General features: G+C 31.2%; 1 protein-coding gene across 1 annotated transcript; it reads left to right on the top strand.

The window, feature by feature from the left end:
• Positions 1-2,261: 2,261 nt before the first annotated feature.
• LOC132758226 (polycystin-1-like protein 2) lies at positions 2,262-18,534 on the top strand. The gene is made up of 18 exons (XM_060749780.1): positions 2,262-2,348; positions 2,995-3,129; positions 3,781-4,020; positions 4,624-5,068; positions 5,688-5,779; positions 6,250-6,483; positions 6,817-6,987; positions 7,572-7,729; positions 8,276-8,597; positions 9,056-9,282; positions 9,512-9,674; positions 10,118-10,232; positions 11,037-11,099; positions 11,884-12,119; positions 12,697-12,871; positions 14,011-14,172; positions 14,719-15,807; positions 16,928-18,534. Exons 1-18 carry the CDS (start codon positions 2,262-2,264, stop codon positions 17,158-17,160), a joined length of 4,347 nt encoding a protein of 1,448 aa, XP_060605763.1. The 3' UTR covers positions 17,161-18,534.
• Positions 18,535-27,679: the final 9,145 nt, after the last annotated feature.

Below are 27,679 nucleotides of genomic sequence, written 5' to 3'. Positions count from 1 at the left end.
ATTTACTCAGCATTGAAACAATATATTTTCATGAAAGCAATCAATCACATTTTTGCATATAATTGATAATGATTTACCGCAGTTAAATAACATTTTTACCATTTGATGTTTTTATCACATTTCAATCACCTTATATTACATCAATGATTTATAAATATATATATATTTATTTATTTATTCATATATTTATTTAATTATTTATTATTTACTTATTTTTTCATCCCTTTATTTATTTGTTTGTTTATTTATCAGTTATTAAAAAAGAAAAAGAAAAGTAAACTCTTCCTATCATTAAATGCTATACAAGTAAAGTACCTTTTCATTTTGTTAATGTTAGAAAGCAAAGATGCTTATCTTTCACCTATTTGCCACTTCAAACAACTTTTCTATGCCCACACTGAAGTAATGGGTAATTTGGGAACACATCCCGGTATATGTAACAGTTATATTATATTGATAAAGCAAAATTTTTACACTGATATTTTCATTTACACTTCTAGGCATATAAGTTTAATGAGAAAAATAGTAAAAATAGTATAATCTTATACTAAAAATAACTGACATTAATTTATTTTTCTCATTTCAATATCACCAGGGCAAATAAACATGGCATATTTTTGAAAAGAAAATGAGAAAAATCAGTTGAAGTCACTTATTAATATATATATTTATATATGAACATTGAAGTTCATTATTATTATAATTATTATTTCTATTGTTGTTGTTATCATTATTATTATTCATTTTTCACTATAAATATTATATTTTTGCACTTGTTTTTTTAAAGTTGATAATTAATGTAAATAAATGTAATGATTAAATTGTAGGTAATGGATACGTATTTTTTATAGTTGGTAAAATGGATTAGTTGGCAATAATACATTACCACTAGCTTATTAATTATCATATTAATATCAGTTGTAGATAACTTTTAAGTATTTTTATTTTTGTTGTTTTACTACATTTTTTTTCTTTTTAACAACATGATGTATGATGGAAAATGTTAAATAAAGAAACTTATTGTCATAAAAAAAACAAGAACAAATGTTTGCGTTATTGAATGACCCTCCATTTTGTCATTGATTATATCATTTTCATATAAACGGGGGTAAAACCATATATCACGAACACATTTTCATCTACACAAATAACAATTACCAGCAAAGATCATACTAACGCATGAGAAATATGCAGAAAAAATATCATATTTATTCATTTCGTAAAATAGTATTACACCATTTGCGATTTCGGAGAATGAACTGCAAAGATGACAGTAATATTAAAATATGATAAACAAGATCAACAAGGAAAGGCGGCGTCCAATAAACGCAACCCCCATACGACCCAGTAACAAGAACCATTTTAAAGTATGAATAATATACTTCTATGCATATTTATCAAATAACTCCAAACAACAGTTTGCAAAATTATCCTTAGAAAATAAACCCCTATAAAAAGATAGTCGAAAAGTATCCGCAGAACGGACAGGTACTAGGTTTAAAAGATAGGGGAATTATTCCTCTATCTCTCTAGTCTCATTATGTAACTCTCTCTGCATGTAAATTTGTTGCTGAAAAAGTGGCTTAAGGTCGACCCCCTGAAAAAGGACATCTGGAATTTCCTTTTTTATTCTGGAACGCATTATATATATATATATATATATAAGTATGTATATACATGTAAGTATGTTTTTATTTCTTGTTACTATAACATTTGGCGTTTCTGTCCGCCCGTTTAGTTCAATAGGGTTTAAAAACTTGATTTATAAAGATGGTCGGGCGAGGCGACAGTTCTACGTGACAGTCTTATGGAACATTGAGATGTTTAAAATATATTCCCAAGTTTTTCAATATAGACTAGAAACATATCAGAAGAATTAACATATTCAAGTAATCAGTCTCAGTTAGTACGACAAAGCTATTTTGAAATCAATTTTAGCAGGAAAATTTTTATATTTTCATATCTAAACAAAATGTATGTTAAGCAATCACCTAACATACGAGTATTATTGTTGAGAAAATAATATGTTAAAAATATCATATTAGAGCATTTGATCTAAAAGTCGTTAAACATGATTGTCTGTTGCCTTACCTTTTTATGCATCAATTATCAATAGATGAATGAGCTTTTTTCCCTCATCAGACCGCGGCTCATTAGAAATTGATACTTGTCGAAGTTCGACGAATATCCGGGAGTATACATATCCAAATATAAAAACTATCTCAATTTAACCTTTTTGAACTTTTTTCAAAATATATTTTATGTTTAAAGAGATAGTGCGAGCTTCTGTACCTGATGATTTTATAGAAATAAGACCTGTTGGTAACCTTGCTTCAGGTAGAAATAATGTAAGTTGATAACCTTAAAAAAATATAGAAAATATGTAAATAGGGTAACATTATAAAACAATAAATTCATGTTACAATAGCTCTACTAACACTGAACATTCTGCGAATTAATTTCACGCTATATGAGTGTCAAAATGTGTATACTTGTAATTAGAATTAGGAAGATGCTAATATAAGAAATAGTACACAGCACTGAGAATCTCCTAGTTCTCACCAGAATGGTTTGATGTATATCGCACTTGAATAGAACAAAGTGATAACTTTTTCTACAAGGAGAGACGTTATATTTCTTTAGTAAAAACATTTAAAATAAATCAGTCTTATAGGAAAACAAAACAGTCTTAAAGGAAAAAAAACAGTCTTATTGGATAATAAATCAGTCTTTTAGGAAAATAAAACAGTCTTTTAGGAAAATAAAGCAGTCTTATTGGTTATTGCATGTTTTTGTGTAATCTACTTCGCCGGTATACACAACTGAATGTTATTATCTGACAAAAGATAATAGTTTTACGCTCAGACGGTCATTATTATTTTATATCGGAAGATAACGTGATCGTGAATGCTTTAATTATACTATTTAGAAGTTAACTGACACTTAAAGAAGTAATTTAGATTAATAACAAAGATTTATTTTACAATGTTACAGATTGATGAGATGTTGTTAGCATTATCTGAGAATATTAGTTTATACGACTCTCAGTTGTCACCCGTAGAACGGGCGTATCTGTACGTGCGAATGCAAAAACATCTCAAATATAACACAGAGGAGAAAAAGAAAACGGTAAGGGCTTTACATATTCTAAATAAATAGAACTGACCAAATAATGACGAAAAAGAACCGAACATCAACTGAAGACCATAATATGACGTCAATTTTTGTCATCTCCGTTATGAGATAATAACAGTAGTCTGTTATGCGCTTTTATGAAGAACAAGAGCGGCTGTGATGACGATAACATACTAAATATTTTGTTTAATTACAATGTACGTTTGTTATGTTGTTTTTCATTTGATTATCGCGATATTCAATATTACCTATGTACAAGGCATCTAAAATTGTGCAGCAATATTACTATATCATTAAACACATCTGTAATGCTCATAACCGTGTATAGAGTGTTGTTTACTATATAACCATCAGCTAGCTGCTCAGGTTAAATAAATTTACAATTTTTTAAGAGTTGATAAGGGCGAAAAAAGTTATTTGAATGGTGTCATTGGTCTGATCAACAATTATAGGTGACATTTTTATAGTATTTTGGTTTTAGATTTTTGAATTTGTATATCTTTCAGCAGCAACAAAAAAGTAATTAGCCTTCTTTTTGAATATTTCAAGAAACTTAAAAATGTCTTTCAAATGTTGTTTTATAGTAAGTATGGGCTAACGGTTTATTTTATAAATCAGGATCGCTTGCTTAATTAAATATTTCAGGCGAAGGAGGCTGCAAACATGACACTTGAACTAGCGCAAGAAGTGCAGAACCAGTGGAAGCTTTGTAGACGATGCAGTAACGCCCGTAACAGTAAAACAAATCAGTTACTAAAGAATGACAAATCAAACAAATTTATGACCAAGATGACGGCTACGGCCACATCTAAATTCCGTATTGACGGCCTGGGCGAGACGCTAGAAAATTTGACCTATGACACCTTTGACACGGTGTCAGTCTCAGTAGGTGACATTTTAAATTTGTTTTTGTCACGATAGCTTGTGCTTGACATCTCAATTCATTTGCATCTATGATGGTCGTGTGTTCGAATTTTATGATGGACATAATTCTTCAAAGGAGTCATTAAACTAGTATACCTTAAGTTTGTTGTTTTCTCAGATCCGAATGTGCGCATGTAAATTAAAAGTGTGATTGCAAGGGCACAGGAGGACATGTCCAATGACTTTAGGAACTTGTTTTATCAGTCAGTATGGAATATGACTTTGATTTCAGCATTATGTTAAGACCTTATTCAGAAAATTATATATTTTTTACCAAAGATGACATTTACGTACAGTCAGATTCTTCTACTTACAGCATGAATTTAATTATAAAACATCTGCATAACGTTATGCAATTATCACTTTTAAATTAAAAGGAATAGCCCAAGAAGTAAAAGCAATGGATTGCATGGAAGATTTAATTAAATGGGCAGAGGTAAACATAAAACTTAATCTGTCAAAGAACTAAAATTCTGAAGTTTGATTGTTCAGCTTTACCTTCTTGTCGTTGCATTCTGATTTAATGACTACATTAAAACCCATTTATATTTTTGTCCGTTTTAGGCATTTGAATTTCAAGAGAATGTTTACATGTATGACAACGACAGCACATCAAGCTTTGTGACGTCAAAGGTGCTCCGAATCGACGTTAAATCGGTAGATACGCGTGTAACCCCTGGATACATGACGTTTCAACAAACGGTGATTACACCAATTCCAGAGTACGTTATTCCCGAGGTTCACGAAGAGGATGTGTCAGAGTTTATGTATCATAGATTGATTTATCAGAAGGCAACGGACGAATTGTGTATGATTATTGAACCACAAGGACGGTACAATTTTACCGAATATCGTGTGTATATAAAATACAGCTCAGTGCCATCTATAATTGATTTTGATTTTAATGTTTACGTTAAGGGAGAATTTAATTGGCAGCTATGTATTCCACCAGAAAAGATGAGAAATCATACCGGACTTACATATATGGCCGTCCAGTTACCAGGAAACAGTAAGTTATTTACTAATTTTCATGTCATAAAGAAATTGGGTTCTATTTAACCTAAGCTTGAAGTAGGTTGTGTTGTTTTTTATGTTGATAGTGGCATTTGTTGCCTTGTTGATATGCCTTGTTGATAAAAAAACACCAGAGTTTGCTGAATCACCGTCAGTTCTATTTCAGTTCAAACACACTTAAGAATCATTAATTGCATTTTCTATAAACATAACGCATAAGGGCTTAAGAATTATTCAGTGCCATTTCTGTACAATACTTAAAAATAGTGACATATTGCGAGCCGTTTACACTTTTGCAGAAAAATAGTATAATTAGTGACATCTTAATATACTGCAGTCACAAAGTTAAACATTGCGTAACATCTAAACGTGCTGCAATAATCGGTATAATATTGCAATGGTCGCAATGTATTGAAACTCTTTATGCATTACTTAGAAAAATATTGCACACTATATTGAAATGCTGCAATACTGTAATTTATTGCCATTCCTGCAATAAAGTGGAACATTGCAAAGTATCGCTTCTTGCATTGATCTGCCAAGATCAATGTTCTTTCTCAAATATAGTCATATAAGTCTGAGCTAAATAATATCAATAAATACTGTAATTTCAGTGACATCTGTAGCTTACAACCTGACAATTGTAACTGTTGGATGTCTGACTTGGGAAGAAAAAATATCAAAATGGCATACGGACAAGTGTGAGGTATTTTGATTCGACAATTGTCCTCATTCCTACGACTTTTAATAATAATCGTTTGCTTATAGCCATTCACCTATTGCGGGTTGTGAGGAATTGTCACCATAAAAGAATATTTTACTAACTTACTTACTACCGTGCAGGCATTTTAAAGCATATTTAATCACTTTCAGATATATATTGATTCATTAAAGTGAAGATCTATGATAATGATAATATATTTAATACATTCATTTCTACAGGAACACATTTATTTATAACAATATCTTTTTGCACTGTCTGTATTAAAATCTATGCATTATTGTGTACCTCTTTGACAACTTGTTGCGTCAGTCGCTATGCCTAAAACTATTTTGAAGAAACTTGGTGTTTCAATAATACATTTTTGTTAACAATGTTTCCTTTTCAAATTATGTTTACGAGTAATTTATGTATTATTTGATTTGTATAAAAGGAATTTATATTTTCTTTTAAAGCTTCAATGGAAACCAGACGAAAATCTTGTGTCGTGTTTCTGCAAAGACATCACTGACCTGGTGTTCTCCAATTCATTCTTTGTGGCACCTAACTCTATAGACTTTAATACCGTGTTTTTGCGATTTTCTCCCCTGAACCAAGCGGCCGTTATAGGGACGTTTAGTGTGCTGTTTGTGTGCTATATTGTTGCTGTTATTTTCTTATCCGGTTTAGACAGACAGGATTCGTTGAAGGTACAATTCTCCCCATCATGTTCTTTAATTAAATATTTGGCGAATAATGTTATTGAAATTGCGAAATATGGATAGTACCAAAAAGTAATGAAAGGGAAATAAAAATGAAGCAAAAAATACTAAGCAAATACATTTTTTACTGCATTAATATAGAGATAAGTTTGTTGTAAATATAATCCAATAATACAGCTTTCAGTTAGTCTTACATATAAAAACTTAAATAAGCCGACAGTATTTGTTGAACAAACGTCGTGAAATAATATTCTTATTTACAAAGTATGTTATTTTTCATAAATTGTGTATTTGGTTTAATAAGTTTATTTTTCCTTGTAGTGGGGAATAACACCATTAAGAGACAACACGATAAATGAAATTAATTATTACATAATAAAAGTATTTACCGGAATGAGGCGCGGAGCGGGAACTAAGTCACGTGTCGCATTTGTCCTGACTGGTTCAAATGGTAGCACCAGACCACGTGAATTGTACGATGGCGTCAGAGAGGTATTTATTATTTTACGATCATATTTAGAATGTCTAAAGATTTTCGTCTATGCCTAATGATTTCATATGCTGATTTTTTGTTGTTATAATTTTAAGGAGTAGTGTGCCAATAGGCACAGAGGGATTGTCATTTACATTAAATTTTCCTGGAAGTATAAATCATAAACTGTTGAAGATCAAATTCAGAACTAGAATTGTTGATGTATTTTAAGTCTGAATTCGTACAATCTGAATAAAGTTCAGATCTACTTACGTCAATTCTTGCACGAAACGCACCGTTTATTTGGAGCAGATTTTAATAAGATTGGTTTCATATTAAGTATATTTTAAAATTAGTTATGGTATTGTGATATTACATTTGTTCCTTCTATATCTGATCATCCAAATATTTGTCGAAAAAGAAAGGGTGATCTGTCTGAAGCATTATCACAACAAAATGACATGAAAACTGAGACTCAGTTTGATGGTGTCTGTACATGATAGATCATGAAAAAGTGCAACATCCCTCACACTCAAGGCATAAAAGCATGTTTTTTGTTACGCCTTCATTGCAAATATATTATATCTTATTTGGACTCCCTCAGGAATTCAGTACTGGCAGTGTCATGTCCTTCTTCATGTCAACAAATCAGCCGCTTGGCGATTTGTTACATCTTTATATTTGGCATGACAATAGTGGCGGGTCACAGGCCGAATGGTACCTCAACCAAGTAGTTGTCTATGACATAGAGACATTAAAAGCGTAAGTTTGTGTAGATCTTTTTAATACAATATTCATAAAATCCATTCTACAATTATTTGTAATGTGTATTGAAATATTTCATATGCTACAATATGTTAAAAATGTAAACAACAATTGTCATAAATGTACAAGTTGATATTTAAATTCTAATAACTATAATAAATACATATAACTGGGTCTTCTATATATTATAACATAATAATTAATGACTAAAAGCAAGATCCTATTATGATCACGATATATACAAAACTAAATCAGTTGCATTTTCAGTATTTAGTTATACCGGAAATAAACTGTATGTAGGCAGCACCATGGAAAAAGGACGGTAGCAAGCTTTGTTGAACATTGATATTCATAATCAAAACCAAGATTGTTTGAGTTATCTGTCTTTTACATGTTTGTATTTCAATCGTTAATCCAACAATTTATTTCAAACAGACTTAATTCAATTTTATTTTAAAAGTTTCGTTTAAGTAACGTCAATCTTTTTGCAATAGTTGGAGCTTTCATACAATCACATATATAATTTAATTATACAATTTACAGATATACTTTCGTAGCTGAAAGGTGGCTTTCAGTAGACACCCACATAGATGCATGTTTGCCATCAAGCCTTTACAATCATCCGATAAAATTTGAATCTCGATTCTTCTTCCAACTCAGAGACAGATTCTCAGAGAACCACACTTGGATTTCAATAATTTATCGTCCACAGACAAGTACCTTTACTCGAATACAGCGTGTGTCATGTGCATTAGCGTTCATATTTCTTACAATGCTTGCGAATGCCATGTACTTTAATCCAGAACCCAACTATATATCACCAGCCATTCTAGAAGTTGGGCCATTCCGCTTTACAAAACAGCAGGTGTTTACAAAATTAATGTCCTTTGTTTTGTACTAATTCAAGTCATTTTCTTTTGTTTATTCATTTTTTAGGTGTGTGTTCAACATTTCAGCTTCTAAAACGGAAATAAATCATCTGGTTCAAACTAAACGAGCTTTCACTCAAGAAAGTTTTATAACAGAGACCTATAAAGGCATATTCCCAGTAGAAATTTTCTCTAAAAGCAAAAAATCAAACTAGCATCAGGTTTAAATTCCACAAAGACTGAGGAATCTTCCTAAATTCGATTGAAAAAACCCTGACTGACATTTTGTCAGCTATCTGAACAGTTTTGAGTCCATAAAGAGCTTATACTTGGACATGAGTGCTAAAGTTTTTAAGTGGTGATCTATGACTAATGCACAGATTGTAGTTCAAGTAATGTAATTTTTGTCATGTACATAACTCTTAGAGGAATGCATTTGTTAATTTGTTTACAGATATACATATCTATTATCTGTGCTGCTGTAACCACGCCCCCAATTATGTTGATTGTATACATTTTTCAACATACTAAAAGGAGGAAGCAAACAAATGACGACCATAAAAAGAAGGGCAACACTTGTTGCGGAAAACAACGTTCCGCTACTAACGAAGCCCGACTTAGAGAAATACAACTTTCTTCTGAAACACCGGAACTTAAGGCAGGACTGGTTTTCCCGTTTTGGTAGGTATATGATATGAAAGTTTAACTATTAATATCGTATAGCATTTTAGTGCAAAGGTTAGGCTTTGAATATAATATTTGTTTGTTTGGTGTAGTTTTAAGTAGCAGTTTTTAGACTCACACTACATAGCTACAAAATGGAGTGAACGACATTGGAAAAAAATATGATTTTATTAAACAATTGAATACTTAATTATAATATTATAAAAATCATTTGTTTTATTTCAAGGTTTGTTTATATCGGATGGTTGTTAGTTTTGGCTGCCATTGCTGCGTCTGCGTTTTTCATTGTTTTGTACAGTATTGAGTGGGGGAAACAAAAGTCAGAGGAGTGGCTTACGACTTTTTTCATGTCCATCTTCGAATCAATTATTTTTGTCGACCCTATATTGGTAAATATGGTTTATATCTAGACAATACAGAATGAATTTTGTTTAAAGTTTTACTTTTGCCATAAGCACGTGTAAAATCGACATTTCCCGCCACTGTTTGTGTCTACTTACTTAAAATTATTAGAAATGACAAGCAAATAACCATAAGACACGGAAATTGGCGAATTGTTGTCAGATTTTTAAAGAAAATGCAATACTGAATGGAACTCTCCGGAAACTACACAGTTATACGGAATATAAGATCCTATTTATTTTACATAATTATACGTGCGTGTACGGGATGTGTTTATCTATATTTGTGTACAAATTGAAGGATATCAAATGAAATTGATGCCATTTTGGTTAAACGCTCGGCAAAAGTACATTAGGCTTAGGGTAAATATTGTATGTTTTGCTAAAAATTGAATTGACATTATTATAACTTGTATCTATTTATTTAAAAGGTAATATGTATAGTGTTTGTACTAAGTTTGTTGCTAAGGACAAATAAAGTAGACAAGAATATTGATATACAGCACATTGTTGAACGTTACAAGCAAATGAAAGGAGATCAAGATGGTATGTCCGTACTTTTACAATGCATTTTTTACATGTTAAATACTATATTTGACATTATTAAAATCACGAAATGCCAGGTGAATGAACAGGAGGAAGTGAAAAGAAGTTTTCATTTTGCCATAATTCCTCTGAATTTCTCATGATCAATGAATAACTCACAAAGCCCACTGAAATTTCTGTAAATATCAAACTAATCTATACTGTAGCGTTCATGTTATTAAAAGAGTGAGACAGTCTTTTAATATTTTAGGTAGATTTATATTTTATCCTTTTCATATTTTCCAACATAAAATGTTGGTCAATCAAAATTGTAACAATCAATATTTAAAGATTGATAATCAGCACATCTAACAATGAAACAGATAAGCATAATGTCACAAATTATTTAAATTCATTATGATCTTAACTTTTTCATCTAATATGAACTACAATTACACAAGAACTATTCATCTGAAATGAACTGTTCTATCAGAAATGAAAATGAAATGAAAAACTGCTCTGTTAGATATAAAATCTCTTCATATATGAAATATTATATCATTTATTATAATTGTTTTGACATGAAAAACTCTATCAGACTTAAACTATTTTATAAGCTAAACTAATGAATAATTCTAACACTTACAGTTCCATGAATTATCAGAGAAAATGTTGTTGATTGCAAGCTTTATTCGATCAGATATGCATATGTTTTTAGATGTTAATAGTTACTTTTATATAACTTATTCTTTTTTAATATATAGACTAGTGAAAACTGAAATGTTTCAGAATAGATGAAAACATGTGTTTGTTTGTTTTCTTTAGATGAATTACAGTCAGCCATAAAGGTCTTACAATCAATCAAGAACGACTTTGAGTCACTAGAAAGTAAGTAACTGTACAAGTATCACTCGGCAAGAATATTATACACTTAATATATAAAACGTTAGAATTGTTGTGTACCGATGTAGCGTTTATGTTGTCAGATTCGGAAGATTTTCCATATTGCGCATGTGTAATGCTCATATTGTGCATATGACGATCAAGGCTTCGAGAAAATGTGGACATAGATGTAATTTAGTATAAAGCGTTACACAATACTTTTGTAACTTGTTTTGTCATTTTTTATCATTCAGAACTAAATGTTATGCTAGAGCGTTTATGTTCGTTTATGTTCGTGAAAGTATGGTTTCCAGAGCTTTTCACTTTTTTATTATTCTCATTTTATTTAAGGGATGTGGCCAGATGTAAGAACGACCAATAGTATTTTAATAAGCATACCCATTAAATGTTTAGAAAAAGTCATAGTTTACTAAAAAACGGAACTATTTTTCATTTCATATACGAAACAAGTGTAAGATATTGGTTTTAATTCAAGATGAAATTCTCACATTTTACTAATTAATATTTGCAAGTGACTATTCAACAATTGCTATATGATCAATCCAATACCACCAAGCTTGTGAAAAGAAACTTTACCAAGGACATTGCGTGCATCTTTTATATTATAGCGCAAAATTATTGTAGAAAGTAATGTTGAAAATATATACTGTATTAACTTAATGCCTCCTTTTTTACCTTCTTGCATTTTTGCTTATCACGTTTCATTATCAAATCAAAATTTTGATTTCAACTTTAAATCTTAATGAAGACTGCAATTTGTAAATTTCAGAGGATCCAAGGCGTGTTACACCACCCATGCAAGGACGTGACCTTGCTTTGGCTGCGGAAAACCATCGGCGTAAAATTTTAATGACGTCATTTGCAAAGGACATTCTTCTGAATATTTTGTTAATCATTATCCTCTTTAGTATTGCCTACGCAAACAGGGACAGCAAATCGTACATGCATCACGAGGAGATAGTCAATGCAATAGTTGAGCCTTGGAAATTGCCACAGTTCCACGACGTAAGTTATGGGTTTATATTTGTCGTATATAAATATATTTGAACTCTAAACCTTGCACACTTAAATACCATCACATAAATTTAACGTAAAAGCAATTCTGTAGAGTTCATGGAGAAAAATGACAGCTGGACTTTTTGTTTGTATGCGGGGTTTGTATTTACCACTACTTCCGGACGACTTTGTTTATGAAATAACATTTTTGTTTCTTTGAATTTTATACAGTGTCTAATTTACATATAATTATTGCAAGATTTTATAAGCATCTCTTTAGATTATTGAGAGCAATTTTAAATCCCCCCTGAAAGAGCTGATATCCGATGCAGCGAACAATGTGGTGAAGAAACTACCGATCCTGTTTAAATTCCGATTTATCAATATTGTTTCATATAAGTTATGCACATTTTTCGCGTTTTATTTTAGTGACACATTGCTCTGCAAATGTCCAGTTATTGTGTTAGCGATTTTTATTGCATTTTCTAATTGTATAATTAATATTAAGAGGGGACAGCTTTGTCCAGAGCATTATATTGTAGGTGTATTAATTAGAATGTATACATGTATAAATATCAATTTACAGATCAAGACACCCGGTGATGTGTATAATTGGTTGAATATTTCTGTGATTCCAAGTTTATTCCCAGAATTTGATATTAATGGTGCACCATTGCATTGGACAGTTCGTCAATTTACAAATGGATACAATAATTTTAGATTAGGACCACCAAGGCTCCGACAGTTGAGAATGAAAAACAGTACGTTAATACGGTTTCAGTTTATAAAAGTGTTAAATTTTCCCAAGAACAAATTGAAATGCTGATATAAACATTGCCCCGTACTTTGCAGATACTCCACGTGCTTGTAATAACTCGGGATTTAAATGGCTAACATTTTACACAAATGAACATTGAACTTTTTTCTGTTATCTTCTTGTAAGAATGTTGATCTGTACGGATACAGTTTTCATTACGAATCTATGTTTAGATCTCCCCGTACATTTAGCCAATTTAAGTATCTGTATTGTTTAGCTTTGCACTTTTCAAAATTCCTATTTGCACTTTTAAGAGTATTTCCCATATCTAGTAAGACATACATGAAACTAAACGCAAACGTATGTTAAGGAAGTCGTACATAGTGTAACAGTTTGAATTATAGATTAAAAGATTCTGTATGTCGTAATTAAGGATGTAACATACAGTTAAGTAAAGTTTTATATATGTGTATAATTATTCTTCTTAATTTCCAAACATCCAAGACTTGGTTAGATATGTACAGCAAATGTTTATATATATTATAATTAAAAGTTAAAATTAATGCATCAATTAATGCATTTATTTTTTATTGAAAATACTTTATAGAAACTAAATTTCTACTAACCTCCCTTCAATTACATGAAAAGTTAAAACCGTTAATATCTTTACAAATATTTCTTTTTAAAACTTACAATATTGATAAATTTTCATTTGAGCATCATATTTATGATATAAAACCATAAAAATAAATTGCGTTTCAGGATCTTTAAAGTGTATAAAGATATATATCTGATGCAAAAAAATTGTTTGGATTAAAAAAAAGAATACTTCCAAAATGTTTGTATGAAATAAAAAGGTTAATAAATAGTCTTAAAGCGAGTGGCGCATGAAGTCATTGCTTAACTGATATAACCATACTTAAAATAGCAAAATACTATTTTGTTCCGGAACATGTTATTCTGTTTACGTACAATTTTCATGCGTATTAAAAAACAGAGACATTCTATGTTAAAACGTTTTCGGGAATCAGCCATATAACAATGGAACCAATATAATCTTACTGATGATAAATTTTATAAGAATGTTCCATAAGATATAGATTTATACCCTTTAACATACAATGTGGTTTGTACCTTTACCAGGAACATGTGAGATACCTTATATCGGACGAGAAAGTTGTCACGGGAAGTACAAGATATTAAATGAAGAAGAAACAAATTTTTGTCTAGGTTGGACAGAGCCACCATGCCCTGTGTCTGAACATGTTTTTAATTTAACCGTTGACGCCTGGAAATATACATTAGGTAGAAGTATAAATTGAAAAGTGTCTTTAGAATTGATTCTTTTGTGAATAATTATTGATTATTGATACTATTAAATATTGACAAAATTTTCGCAGTTGTTGAAACCTTATTTTGTACTTACAAATAAGATATTTTTGATCATCCCAAATACAGAATTAAATCGTTTCTATAAAAAACATCGAAAATGTAAGTGTGAGAGATGGTCATACTCATACCTTTATAACATAACTTACTCATACATTTTTTCAAATCATAAAACAGGTCATATAGACTTTTTATTTAGGAAACTTAAGTCAAGTTAACAAATCTTAATACATACTAAGCTAAATCTGTATATCAACAAAAATTGCTTACGTATAATTTTCAAGATTATTTCCACAGTTCATGCAAAAGGCATCTATACAATTCCTCTAGAATAAATAATTGTCTTAAATGTCTTTCAATTGTGTTATTCATTTTTAGAGGCCTGAATTTTTAAAATAATGGGCCTCAAAATTGTTCTTTCCTTTTTGATTAAGAATGTTTTCTTCACCATATATTTTCTAGCCTTAGATATATGGGGCCTGCCTACACCTGGGATTTATACAACTTACGGTGGAGGTGGATACATCGCTACATTCGACGTAGGTCGGAACATTTCTATTGGAATGTTAAACGAATTATTCAAAAACGTATGGATGAACAGGAAAACAAGGGCTGTGATATTTGAATTCACCCTATATAATGCAGTAACAAATATGTTCATCTACAACATATTCCTTATTGAGTTTTTAGAATCTGGTGGAGCCATAACAACATTTTCTATCTACCCAGTTCGCGTTTACACTCACCATGGTGCACTTGGTACATATACATTAGTGTGCGAAATCATTTTTGTCGTATACCTCATAGTTCTATGTGTTAAAGTATGTGTTAGAATTTATCAGAAACATTTAAATTTTTTCAAAGAATTTTGGCCAGTTTACGAAATGGTCATGCTGCTCACTGGAATAGTAATCGTTGTGTTTTTTGCCCTAAGACTCGGTTTTGCTTACCAAACTATTAACAAATTCAATGAAGACAAAAAGTTGTTTGTTGATTTTGGGCATATAATCCTGTGGGATCAGATGTTAGTAACAGCGCTGGCAATTCTTGTGTTTATGTCGACGCTGAGAATGTTGGAAGTGTTTGCAAGCTCAAAAAAGATCAATGCTGTAATACAAGTGTTTCATGATTGCGGTAAAGACCTTTGTTGGTACAGTCTGACGTTCTTACACATTTTCATTGCCTTTTGTTTGTTTGGTCTATTGATGTTTGGATCAAAGCTCAATTCCTACAAGGACTTTTATAGCACAATGGGAACCTTATTCATTGCTTTGATTGGGAAAAGCAAGTTTACAGAAGTTGATGAGACAGAGCCAATCTTTGCAAAGTTGTTTTTCTGGTTTTATATTCTAACAGTGGTATTCTTTGTTTTGTCCATCTTCCTGTCTATTCTCGGTGCAAGTATAGATATCGCCATACATAGTTCTCGACATGACCCAAGAGAGGATTTGGTCGAATATATTATAAACTCCGTGAAGTCATTATTCTCTAAACCAACAAGACATGTTGACGTGAAAGCTCCCTCACCGATAGCCGATTCTCCGTTAAAAGGTAATTCACTATTATTACTCATAAGGTCCAAACGCATTTATAATTACGATAGTTAATTTCTATGATACCAAATGAAGATCAGACAAGATAACGATTACAATTTTTATGATTGGTTTCATTATCATATTACTATTCTTTTAAATCAACTGACCCAATATTTGGGTTTAAATATTAGTTCACAAACGATAGCCAAGCAAAACAAAACAGAAGATGTTTGTTAATTAATTCAATTTAAAAATGCTTTTAACTTCATGTATTTGGAATGAGTGTCTGGAATTTACAAAACTTTGTTATTTTAAAAATCAAAGGTTACTAAATTTACATAATGCTAAAAATGGATGTCAAGTTATGTATTTTTGTAGGGTTAACTTTTTAGATGTGAATTTTATCCTAGCTTCGAACTTAATTTATTTAACCACCTTTTCTTATAATTGTACCAAAAAGGTTAATTATTTTGCCGCCAAATTATTCAGTGAAAATGACATGTTTAAAAATTATGTACGATAAATAAACAAAAAAACGACAATAAATTTTGTTCAAGACATGTTATAATGATGTTAAAATGAATCATTTGATTGGAGCCGAACCATTTTTAAAATTACGAATAAAGCAATATTTGCAATTTTTCAACTTTGATTTTCATAAAAAGTAACTTCCACATAAGGTTCCCAAAAACCCAAATCTATTGATAACTCTATCTATGATTTGGTGTATATAAATTGTTTTTTTTTACATTTACACTGTCGATTGTATCGCCCTGTGATGTTGTCTTCTCATGATTATTGGTTAGAAAAACAAAATATCTTTATACTTCTAACGAGGACTATTAAAATAACCAATCACACATTTTATGCATTTTTGCTAAATCTCAAATAAATAAATGGATGCATTTATAACCCTACTTGCAATGTTGGCAGCTTTAACTAAAAACGGTTGTCCGCTATTTGATTGTCACTCTATCATTTGTAGGTCATTGTTCATATGCATATCTTAGTTTCAAAGTCAAATTTTGGGAAACAAACATTATTTCATTCTAAATGAAACTAACCAATTGAACATATATCAAGTTGTTTTTCATAACATGAGGCTTTAAGGGAATAAATCCTTTGCTTGTTGATAGTTGAAGCTGAAGACACTACATCTGTTACACCAACTGGAGAAACCTCACCAGATCCTCAGATAGACAAGATTGAAGATAATTTCACTGATGACCTAGACGCTATAAGTAAGATGTCAGAAGAGGATATAATACTGCCCGTTGTAGAAGTAAAGCGGGTTCCCAAATTTCGAAGTAAAACACAATTCAGCACTCGGACGCTCAACCTGATGGAAAGACCTCCTTGGAGACCGTAAATACCTCCCTACTTCCGTTAAGAGCTGTTTTGTACTTGGTTTTATAGACACTGATTTAATGTTACAGCTAAGTCATGCATTTCATAAAAGAAGAATTTGATAATAATTTCCAACCTATATTTATAAACGAAAATGTTTACTTGAGCTATTATGTATATTTCTATCTCTTTGTAATTTTGTAATTTCAATATTGATAATGAAGAACAAGGTGGTGATGTTCGTGTGGTAGAAATAATTTTAGCTGTTTCAGCAGATTGTAAAAATGGAGGAAAAGATAATCTAATAACGTAACTGACTGTAACTTTATCATACACTGAGGGATTTTGAAATTACTTGGCACAAATGTCTACCACATCAAGACGATGTGTCGCGTCTAAGAACCACGTCCCTACCTCAAAGCTCAAGGTAACACTAACATTTTGAAGTTTCACATTATCACAATTAGAATGAATAGGTACACACAATCGTTTCCGGGCTGTAACTTTGTCATACATGGACGGATTTTAAAATAACTTGGCATAAATGTCTACAACATCAAGCTAATGTATCGCACCTAATAATCACGTCCCTACCTCAATGGTCAAGGTCACATTGCCATTTGAAGTTCACTGTTTATAGGTACACACAATCGTGTATGGGCTGTAACTTTGTCATGTACCGAAGGATTTTCAAATAACAAGGAATTAATGACTACCACATCAAAACGACATGTCGCGACAAAGACCCATGTCCCTACCTTCAAGGTCAAGGTAGTTGAAATAGTTTGAAGGTACTCATTCTATCGAGAAGAGTTTGAAGATACTCATTTATGTCCGGACTGTAACTTTGTCATGCATGGAAGGATTTTAAAATAACTTGGCACAAATGTCTATCTCATAACAACATTTTGTCGCGTACAGGAACCACGTCTCTTCTTCAAAGGTCAAGGTCACACATTATATTTTGAAGGTTCATGCTATCACAGTTAGAGTTTACAGGTACAATTATACAATGAACAATATTCAGCAATTATTTACTTTCATTCTTCTTTTGATAATACCTGCATGCTTAGGAAACCTTTTCGGGGGCATTCATCACTTGGGTGACAGCTCTTGTTTTAAATTACACTTTGTTGATGTAAAAAGTGCTTTGCTCAAATTGTAATGATAAAACCCTTGTCTAAGCGTAATATTTAAACTTGAAAAATATTTGATTGATCTTTTTCACTATGTAAATCTTTAGTTGTGATTGTAAATAGCCAATTCTATTTTTGTTTTTGCATTTAATTTTGTAATTGTGCTATTCTCGTTACTATTATGATAGAACTGTATGCTTATTTTGTACTTATCATAAGTTTGTAAGCATGAAATACAGAGAGCGTTGGTTTGTATATATATATATATTTCATTTGCAAATAAAATAAGAATAAAAATTCTAAGTAGTTGGTCTGTCTTACTTAGAGTGACTGCTTGACATCATTGAATTATACTGAATACGCTTTGATTTCAATCTTGTTTCAAACAAGTAAGCTGCTTTAACTTGAAGATTGCAGGAGGTCATTAAGTTGTTGCTGTAGAAGATTTCACTGTGGGGAACGTCTACAGTATTGCGCTTCGTGTTTACATATAGAATTTTCAAGATAGTGGACTATTCGCAGTCAGAGATGAAGGTGATTTTTATTTCGGAAACACTATCAAGTTGTTTGGTTTCTAAAAGATATGTTTTGTTTGTAATGAAATGAACTCGGCAAATAGTCATGTATTTCCTCAGACACTGCACCACTGATTGTGAATAGTACTACATCTTGAAAATTCTACACTGTCACCGCATTTTCTACAGTTGATCTTCAATATTAGGATGATATACTGTATATTTTCTTGTATAAAGAATAAAGTCATTAACAAAATAAGATTAGGCCAAGACAAATGTGAAATTGGACGGCAAAATATTATTTTTCCAGAACATGATACTTAAGAGCATTATGCTCCCCCCCCAGTTCTCCGTTGGCAATCTATACAGAAAAAATTCACCGATCAAACACGCCATTTCCTTTGGATTAGCAGTTGGCCTGATGTATCTTAAGTGAAGAACGTCCCTTCATATGAATGCAATTGTTAATCTTTAACGGAATCAGACAAGCGTTGTCATAAGAATAAGTTCAAACCAATGGCGCGTTTTTTGAGAGTTTTTCGACGTTATATACGGAAATAAGCAATTGCCGATTCAGAATGCGACCATGCCATGAGGGCCTCCCTCGGCCAATTCTTTTGCGTAAGACCTTTGTGCATTATAATGCGGTAATGAAGCCCTCCAAAGTAATGTAAAATGGAACTAAATAAGTGTGTCCTTGGAAATTTGAAAACAGTAAACAAATGATTTTATATACAGACAGAATAAATCGCGGATGAAAAATGTGACTGAAGTCTAATTTTCCCTAGGATAGAGCTGGAGAACCAAAAATTAATTCATTTACTAATTTGCAACGGAATCAGACGAATGGTGTCGTAATTGTTGATTTGCACGATAGGGAACAGAGTCAAAATTATGCGATATATTGGGCGCATTTACTGTATCACTTCTTTTATTTACAAGTCGATATTGTATTATCAAGATCATATTTTATATTGTCATTTCTTAAAATGCTAGCATGATATTATTTTATGATGTTTATCTCTTAAAATGTTGGCATGATATATATTTAAAAATCTCAAACCATTGATTAAGGTTATCAAACATATAGTTGATCAACTTTTGTAAGGCAAAGTAACAACGTTCAAAATGTTATTTCCTTCTATCGGAGAACAACTGGCAAAAAGTAAGGGCATATAGTAGAAAACGTATTCATTTTCTATTTGATTAAATTGACAATTTTAACAAATAAAAGCATTCGTGAATGATGGATCTTGATAAGGATTTTATATAATTGGTCGCTTTATATTTATTTATTTTGCTAAATAATAAGCATGATTGAATAACCAAACTGTATCAATACGAGGAGAAAAATAGATCACCGTATGTAATTGTTCCATATTATAAACTAAGAAATTCTCAATTATATGTTTTACTGATATTTTTTTAGTCTATTTGTGTGTCAAATTAGTTTTCCGATACTAGAAATAATCTATTTACTATACATAATTTACAGCTAATCATTGTTCAAGAATATCGGCCCGTACTTTTTTATAATTTTAACACAGACCTTTGTACGCATCGATTCGAAGAATATCATTTTTGTTACAGAAGTCTATCTTTATGAAGCGATAGCTTTTAAATAAAATCATTATCATTTTCCGTTGTTCCTTATTAATTCAACAACATTTAAAAAGACGATGCTTTGTTTATTTCATATACGTGTTTATTGCCCGCATACTTTGAGCGTTGATAATACAAAAGAATCAAATATTTATATTTGCTCTTATAATGGTAGATCTACTTTATCGTTACGAATTTTTAAAAAAAACCCAGATGTATTGTACACGCTTGTATTATGGTCAATCATTCAAACGATGTACGCTTAAGGGCTTAAAAGTTTTTTGTTTGTTTTTGTTTTAAATCTTGATTCTTGTGTTACATTCGTAAAACTTGTAATTTGTGCGAAGTTAATAATCTACACAATCATCACAGTAGATGATATAAACGTGGTTCCGACATGATTTACATTTGACGTGAACGTTTTTAAAATATGAAACGTGTTATTTTGCTAGATTCCGGCGAGCTTAATAACAATTTCACCTTGACGATTTCCACGACATTTTTGTACATCATATACTTTCATATTACAATGATTGTCAGATAATTTTATTAGATGATTAAATTTTACCAAAAACAACCCGTTTACAACATTATTATTAAGAATGAAATAGCCATTTAACACCGAATGAAAATTCCAATATATTTATCCGCGTGTAGGCATAGATTTTGTGTTTATATATTTTACCGTAAACATAATACATGTAATAGAAAGAGCACCGAAACACGAGGTTATCTGATTTGTACGAGGGGGCGTAGCCCCCGAGTATTAATCAGATTGCCGAGTGTTTTGGTGTTCTTTCTCTTTTGTATCATAGTCAAACATAAAAGCACGTTCCCTGTTATCACAATATGAAACCCCGGCAAAAATGAACCAATGAACGAACATCTGAATATGACATTTCTGTCGCTTTCCCTTTCTCTGCCGTCACAATATGTAAACCCCAGCAAAAATGAGCCAATCAATGGGCATGCTTTGGAGTGCGGGTAACTAATACCCGCACTCCAGTTAACGCACTGTGCATGTATATGTATACGATTTAACCCTGACACATTTTCAACAGAAAGGTCTCCAAACTATGATACAATGTCACTTTTTGCATACATGTTTATCACGTGCACCTAGAAAAACAGAGAACATTACAATTTAAATCTTCCTTTGATTAAATGTCCGATATTATTGATAACAGTACAAAATGAACTCAAAACATTAGACTTTTGACACTCGTATTGATTGTTTGTCAATTATTCAGATCAAATTCACATTCAAAGTCTTTATTTCTCTCAGATCATCATACATGATACAAACATAAGGTATATAAACAATGAACTTTTATAAAAAACAGCAGTACGTACATGGAAAGTCATTTACAGAGAACAATCACAATATATAAAAAATACCATCTATTGTTTGTTTTTATTTTCTTCTTTCGTTCAGTATGAAAGTAGTTTATTTAGTGAAATGATTCTGCAGCATAATTAATATATTTATAATATTTTTTTCAATAAACAGCTGATATTCAAATTGTATTTGACCAGTGTTATTTATAGTCTGAAATTAATATAAAATCATGTCTATTTCATAAAGCCATCTTTTTGACACCTGTCATACATTATATCGGGCAAACGACAGTCTTTGTTTTTATAAGATAAGCAGATTTAAACTGATTGTGAATTTAATGTATCGAAATGTGTGTCGATTTTTGTTTGATTATGGTCATACACCGTATAAATTACCGAAATTGTCAGTTCTACACATGTGCTTTAAAGGGAGCCAGGGGCATTTGTACTTCTGTGCTCAATTTGGCGTTCCAACACAGCTAAGTTCATATTATGCGATAGCATATCGTGTTGTCACACACACACGCAAAAAAACGGATAATAATTGAACTTTTTGCACCATTCCCTTTTCTCGTATTCCCAATAGATTTCAATTCCATAATAAATTTTTGTAAGCTGTCACTGAGGTCTTTATTCAGGATTTTTACATTTATTATTCACGTATTGTACTCGCATTTTATTTTTACAGTGTCAATACAGGTTAAGGCTAAACAGGTTAAATTTAATATTATATTAATAACAAAAGTTTTAAATTAAAAAAAAAATCATTCAACGGGACTGAATATAATGTGAACATAAACTGAAATACAGTAACAATTATTGTAATTTCATGAAAAGGGAAGATAGTTTAATAAAAATGACAATGACATTGGAAGTGTTTTATGTATTCCGGTATTGATGCGTTTTTGAAAAAGGCATACTAATTTACAATACATTAGATTATTACCATAAAATGTGAAAGTTCAAAACAGCTTCCGTTTATTGAAACAGTACTGCCAATACACGCTAAAGAACACTATAAAAAGAGCTGACATTTCAATATTTTGATGACTTGTATGTGCTAGAAATGAACGACTGACAAATAGTCAACGCGGTAGGGAATGTATATTCCTACGTTATCAGCGAAAATTGCGCGGAAATTATCTACCACGTCATAGAAAACAATACTTTTAACATTTTAAATCACATTTTTTTTATACAATGACCCACTTTTTATCGTGTGTATTAACGTGTATTGAAAGCCTATTGATATCGGGAAACCTTTATGTTGATGAGCAATAACTTTCTCTTCAGATAAAGTATCAACGTTTATTAATATTTATAAGTTAATATGAGAACGTTGGGAAAATTGTATAAAAGTGTACTCGTTTTTTGTTTGTTCAAGTGATAATATCTACAAAAGCGTTTCCGAATTAGCTTAATTATTGATCTGTGATCTGGGTGCTTAATGACACTTTGTCTTAAAACGAGAAGCATTATTACTTCATGAAATACAAAAAAATTATACTTAATGACAATGAAAACGCACGGTCGGGATAATTGCATTTTAACAAGGAAAATATATTTCTTTTAAATAGTTTTTCACTGTTTCATAACACCGAATGCATTCCGGTTATGTAAATACCAAAGTTATGAAAAATGGTTGCATTTTAAAGAAGTTATTGCATAATAAAGACAGTACCCAAAAAATCAAAAGTAACACTTTTGGCTAATTGTGATAAGATTACAAAATAAAACGGATTGAACCAATTCATGGTTACTTTATGAAATGATTTTTTTTTAACTGTTGATTATATGCTTGTTTTTTCACACCTTTCTAGAAATGTTAGACATGAGCAATTAAAATCTTTATGAAAATGAATATTAAACTATGCCAATGGTCAGTTTTAGAAATCGTAAAAGCTCACATTAGAAATTACATATAGATGTAAACACTTTTTCTCTATAAAAGTAGCTAAATTTCAAACACTACTGAAGACTAGCAAATTGTATGCAATGTTTCTACAAAGAAATAACCGCTGGGTAGATTTAGCACAGATTCAGACTGGTTTATCTTACAAACAAAGCGCCAACCGTTTTGGTGTCCATCGGTCTACAATTTATCGAATTCACCAGCGTTTTCGCACTACACTACCGGCCGAATGGCGTCAGATTCCACAGGCGACTTTCCGTACCGTAAGGTCTATGAGGCAACGATGTACATCTGTAAGAGACGCTGATGGAGGACATTGTCTAAGGATCCCGACGGTAACATTACGACAAGACATTTCAGAGTGACTTTTTGGGTTTTCATTTTTGGTTTTTGCCTTTGTTAAGTTTGCATTACTGTGATGAAGAAGTGTGATTCTTAGGTTCTTCGATTTACTGGTGTACATTTGATTTTAAACATGTTGAATTATTTTCAATTGTTAAGTTTGCGTTTTGTATAAAAGTTATGATATATATCTAATGGAGTCGCTAGTGTTTTGTTTTCATTTAATATAATGCATATAGAGCGAGCGTGCGTTTTCATTGTCCTTAAGTATATATGTTTTGCACTAATGAAGGCATATAGCCGAAACGTATGCAGTAAAAATTACTGAATGTTCGTGTTTGTGTGGCTTGTTTGTTCATTTAACTTCATAAAATAGCATTTTTGATACCATAAAATAAAACAAAATATTTGATTTAAAGTATATTTGTATGTTAAATTGATTGTCCGATACAAGTACTTTGTATTTATCAATACTCGCCTATTAATCATTTTATCAATGAGTTAAATATGTATCATCTGTCCGTATCGATCAAAACCGTATGCATAAGAAAACTTTATTACTATTAGAACAATAGTATTTTAATCCATTATATTCACTTTATTATTGTCCATTGGTTATATACATGTACATTCAGGTCCGAAAGAATTCTGATAATAAATAGCTAAAGATAAAAAAGAATTTTGAAAAAATATTATTTACTTAAAAGCTGGTAACTGAATTTTGAATGACTATACATGTATATATTCATTTTAGCATTCTATTCAAATGTCCGTTTTTATACTAATGCACCCAACACTGCTTAATAACAGGATTGTTTAAACTTCCATGTTTAAACTTTCACCCTCAAAATAGTAATTTGCGTAATCTTAAGAATTTATGTAATTATTACATTGTATATATAGGATCAGACATGAATTCACATTTGATACGAACGTTTATGATTGGCGTTCAGGAAATTATTCGTATGTGTGCTTCTGGCGAGCTTGACTAGTTTAATAAAATTGCTGAACGATAGTGACTGTCGTATTTTTGTTTCAAAAGACGATGAGTGCCGCATTGTTTTATCGCATGACTGGACTTTTCAAATAGTACCCGGTTAGAGATTGGTAGAATGCTTCACCTGTATACATGAATTTAAACCAACAATCACCGACAATTCACGAACTGGCAAGGCGCTTATACGTTTTGCCATAGTATTACAATATCAATCTTATCGAACAATATTTCAAACACACGCATGCACATACACCAATACACACACACACACACGCATACACACACAGAGTAAAATGTTATTTGTGTTGAATGTTACTTTGTAAAGAAATGTCAATTTCGGCAATTATGGGATGCAATTATAGCATTTCGTCGATTTAATCATTAATATATTTGGCACATATGATGGCTGTATATCTGTTGCGTCTTTTAGACATTACATAAATCTATTTTCAGAATGAGTCCAGCTCAAACAGAAATTATCATTTTTAATGACGCAGTGAAACTGATACGTTGTCCATTCTGCGCAAATACATAAATACAGTTTTTTTTTTGCAAACAAAAACTATACATGAAAAGGGAGAGAAGAAGATGTTTTATTCAAGTAAATTAAATACATATACAAGTACAGTATTTAAAACAAGAACCCAAAAGTACAAGAAAACAAAGAAAAAAACATAAAAAACATTGATATGGTAACCTTACAAAAACATCAATTTTCATTTTTACAAAAAATGAAGATAAGAAACAGGAAAATTACATAGTCAAACAAATTGCACCAGACAACGATTTGTTGCAAACAAAATGTAAAATTCATCAAAATATAAAGTGTTGTTCATTATTTGTGTTCAATTTCTTGCATCAATTTCCAATTCCGGAATTACTTCTTATATGAAAAAGAAATAATAATAAGATTCTTTACAAACAAATAATAAAGAACAAGATGATTAAACTTAATGGCTATACTCAAACATTCATAGGAAAAAAACACTATAAAGTGACAGTATGTGAGTTTTAGATTTCAGGCGATGTTCCATCAGGTAAGATTTTCCGACTCATGAATATTGAGATGATTTTTCAACAATGTCCAGATTTTGATTCCTAAAAACACAGATCTCTTCTTAAACATACATTTTTTTCTGTCTAAACTATTTATGTATATGGTTGTATATGGGTGTACAACACATTTACAGCACATTATAAGTATTCAGTTAACAAATGTAAAGTTTTACCCAACCCAATAATACGGTGTTCCGTTAGAGTTATCGCCTAAAAATAAAGTATACCTGGAACGCGAAAACACGAGAACACGAAAATACGAGGACGAAAACGCGAAAGTACGAGGATGAAAGCAAAACACGAAATCACGAAAACTCGAAAAACACGAGACCGTGAAAATACGAGGACGAAGATGCATAAACACGATAATTTAAGTCGAGGATTTCGACTTAAAGTCGAAGATTATCGATTTAAAGTCGAAGATTATCGACTTGAAGTCGAGGATTATCGACTTGAAGTCGAGGATTATCGCGTTTTTGTTCTCGTATTCTCGCGATCTCGTGTTTTCGATGTTTCGCGTTTTCGTGGTTTCGAGGTTTCGTGTTTTCGTCTTCCGGCATAGTTAAAAAATGGACGATTTTATAAAGGACCATTTCCAGAGAGGTTACGCATACAATAAAATTATTTTGTTATTAGAGTCATATACAGGTATAACTTTAAGGTGAGTTTAATGTACATGTCATGATGTTTCGATTGCTTTTATTTAGAACAATTAATATATCAAATCAATGCAATTTCGCTGTCAAACATAATAGTGATCGGTCAGTTTACCAGAACAATGTCTTGGGCCACGGTCTGTCTGACTGTGATGCTATGAGGTGCTTTTAACTACTATTATATCTCACCGCACCTAAATAACATAGAGAATGACATTCTTTTATGAAATCAGCTCGCATTGTTGCTCACTTCAATGTACATCTACAAACACATGCGCAGACATACGTTTTCTTTTGTGTTTTATATTGAAGGCACTGCTCCAATCCTGTAATGAGTTAAATCATATTAAAATACGTATATTAAGATTGCGACATAAGTTACTTTTTGCATAACCTTTAACTATTTGTGAAAGGACAAAGGCAACGCTACTTAATTTTATAGATGTATACATGTAATAACACGGTCATTTTATGCACGATGAACATTATGAATCTATAAACTTTTCCAAACGGTTACACTACAATGCATGTTACTCACCAAGTGCAACTTTAAAGCTGCATAGATGAACTAAAATAGTTCAAGTATATTCAAAAGTATATATTTATACTGTCTTCATTCAATAATAGTAAAAAGTTTGTCCAATAAGAATAAATTATACACATAGCCTTTGAAGACTTTGAAAAATGCTTTGATAAATTAAAACGTTCGTTTATCTTTCAAAAACTTATTAAAGAAAATGTTAGCTCAAAATTTGTAAAAGCAATCGAAAGCATGTACAGCAGCGTAAACTCAACGGTAAGGTATAATAAAGAGATATCAGCAAACTTTATCTCAAAAAAAGGCGCAAAACAAGGTGACCCCAATTCAAGTCTTTTATATTTATTTTTCGTAAATGATATAATTCAAAACATAAATTGTAATATTGATGGAATTTTCACCGTACATGACATAAAGTTATTTATGTTACTTTTTGCTGATGATACAGC

Source organism: Ruditapes philippinarum, unplaced genomic scaffold (genome assembly GCF_026571515.1).
Source record: "Ruditapes philippinarum isolate M1 unplaced genomic scaffold, ASM2657151v2 ctg7666_1_1_1_1, whole genome shotgun sequence".
Lineage (NCBI taxonomy): Eukaryota > Metazoa > Mollusca > Bivalvia > Venerida > Veneridae > Ruditapes > Ruditapes philippinarum.
Note: the sequence above shows the minus strand (reverse complement) of the source record. Positions and strands in the feature narration are given on the sequence as shown.

Coding starts and splice junctions, on each gene's coding strand:
- LOC132758226 (XM_060749780.1), top strand. CDS start 2,262: ATGTTTAAAGAGATAGTGCGAGCTTCTGTACCTGATGATTTTATAGAA. Junction 6,484..6,816: donor ACAGACAGGATTCGTTGAAG/GTACAATTCTCC, acceptor TTTTCCTTGTAG/TGGGGAATAACACCATTAAG. Junction 12,120..12,696: donor AATTGCCACAGTTCCACGAC/GTAAGTTATGGG, acceptor ATCAATTTACAG/ATCAAGACACCCGGTGATGT.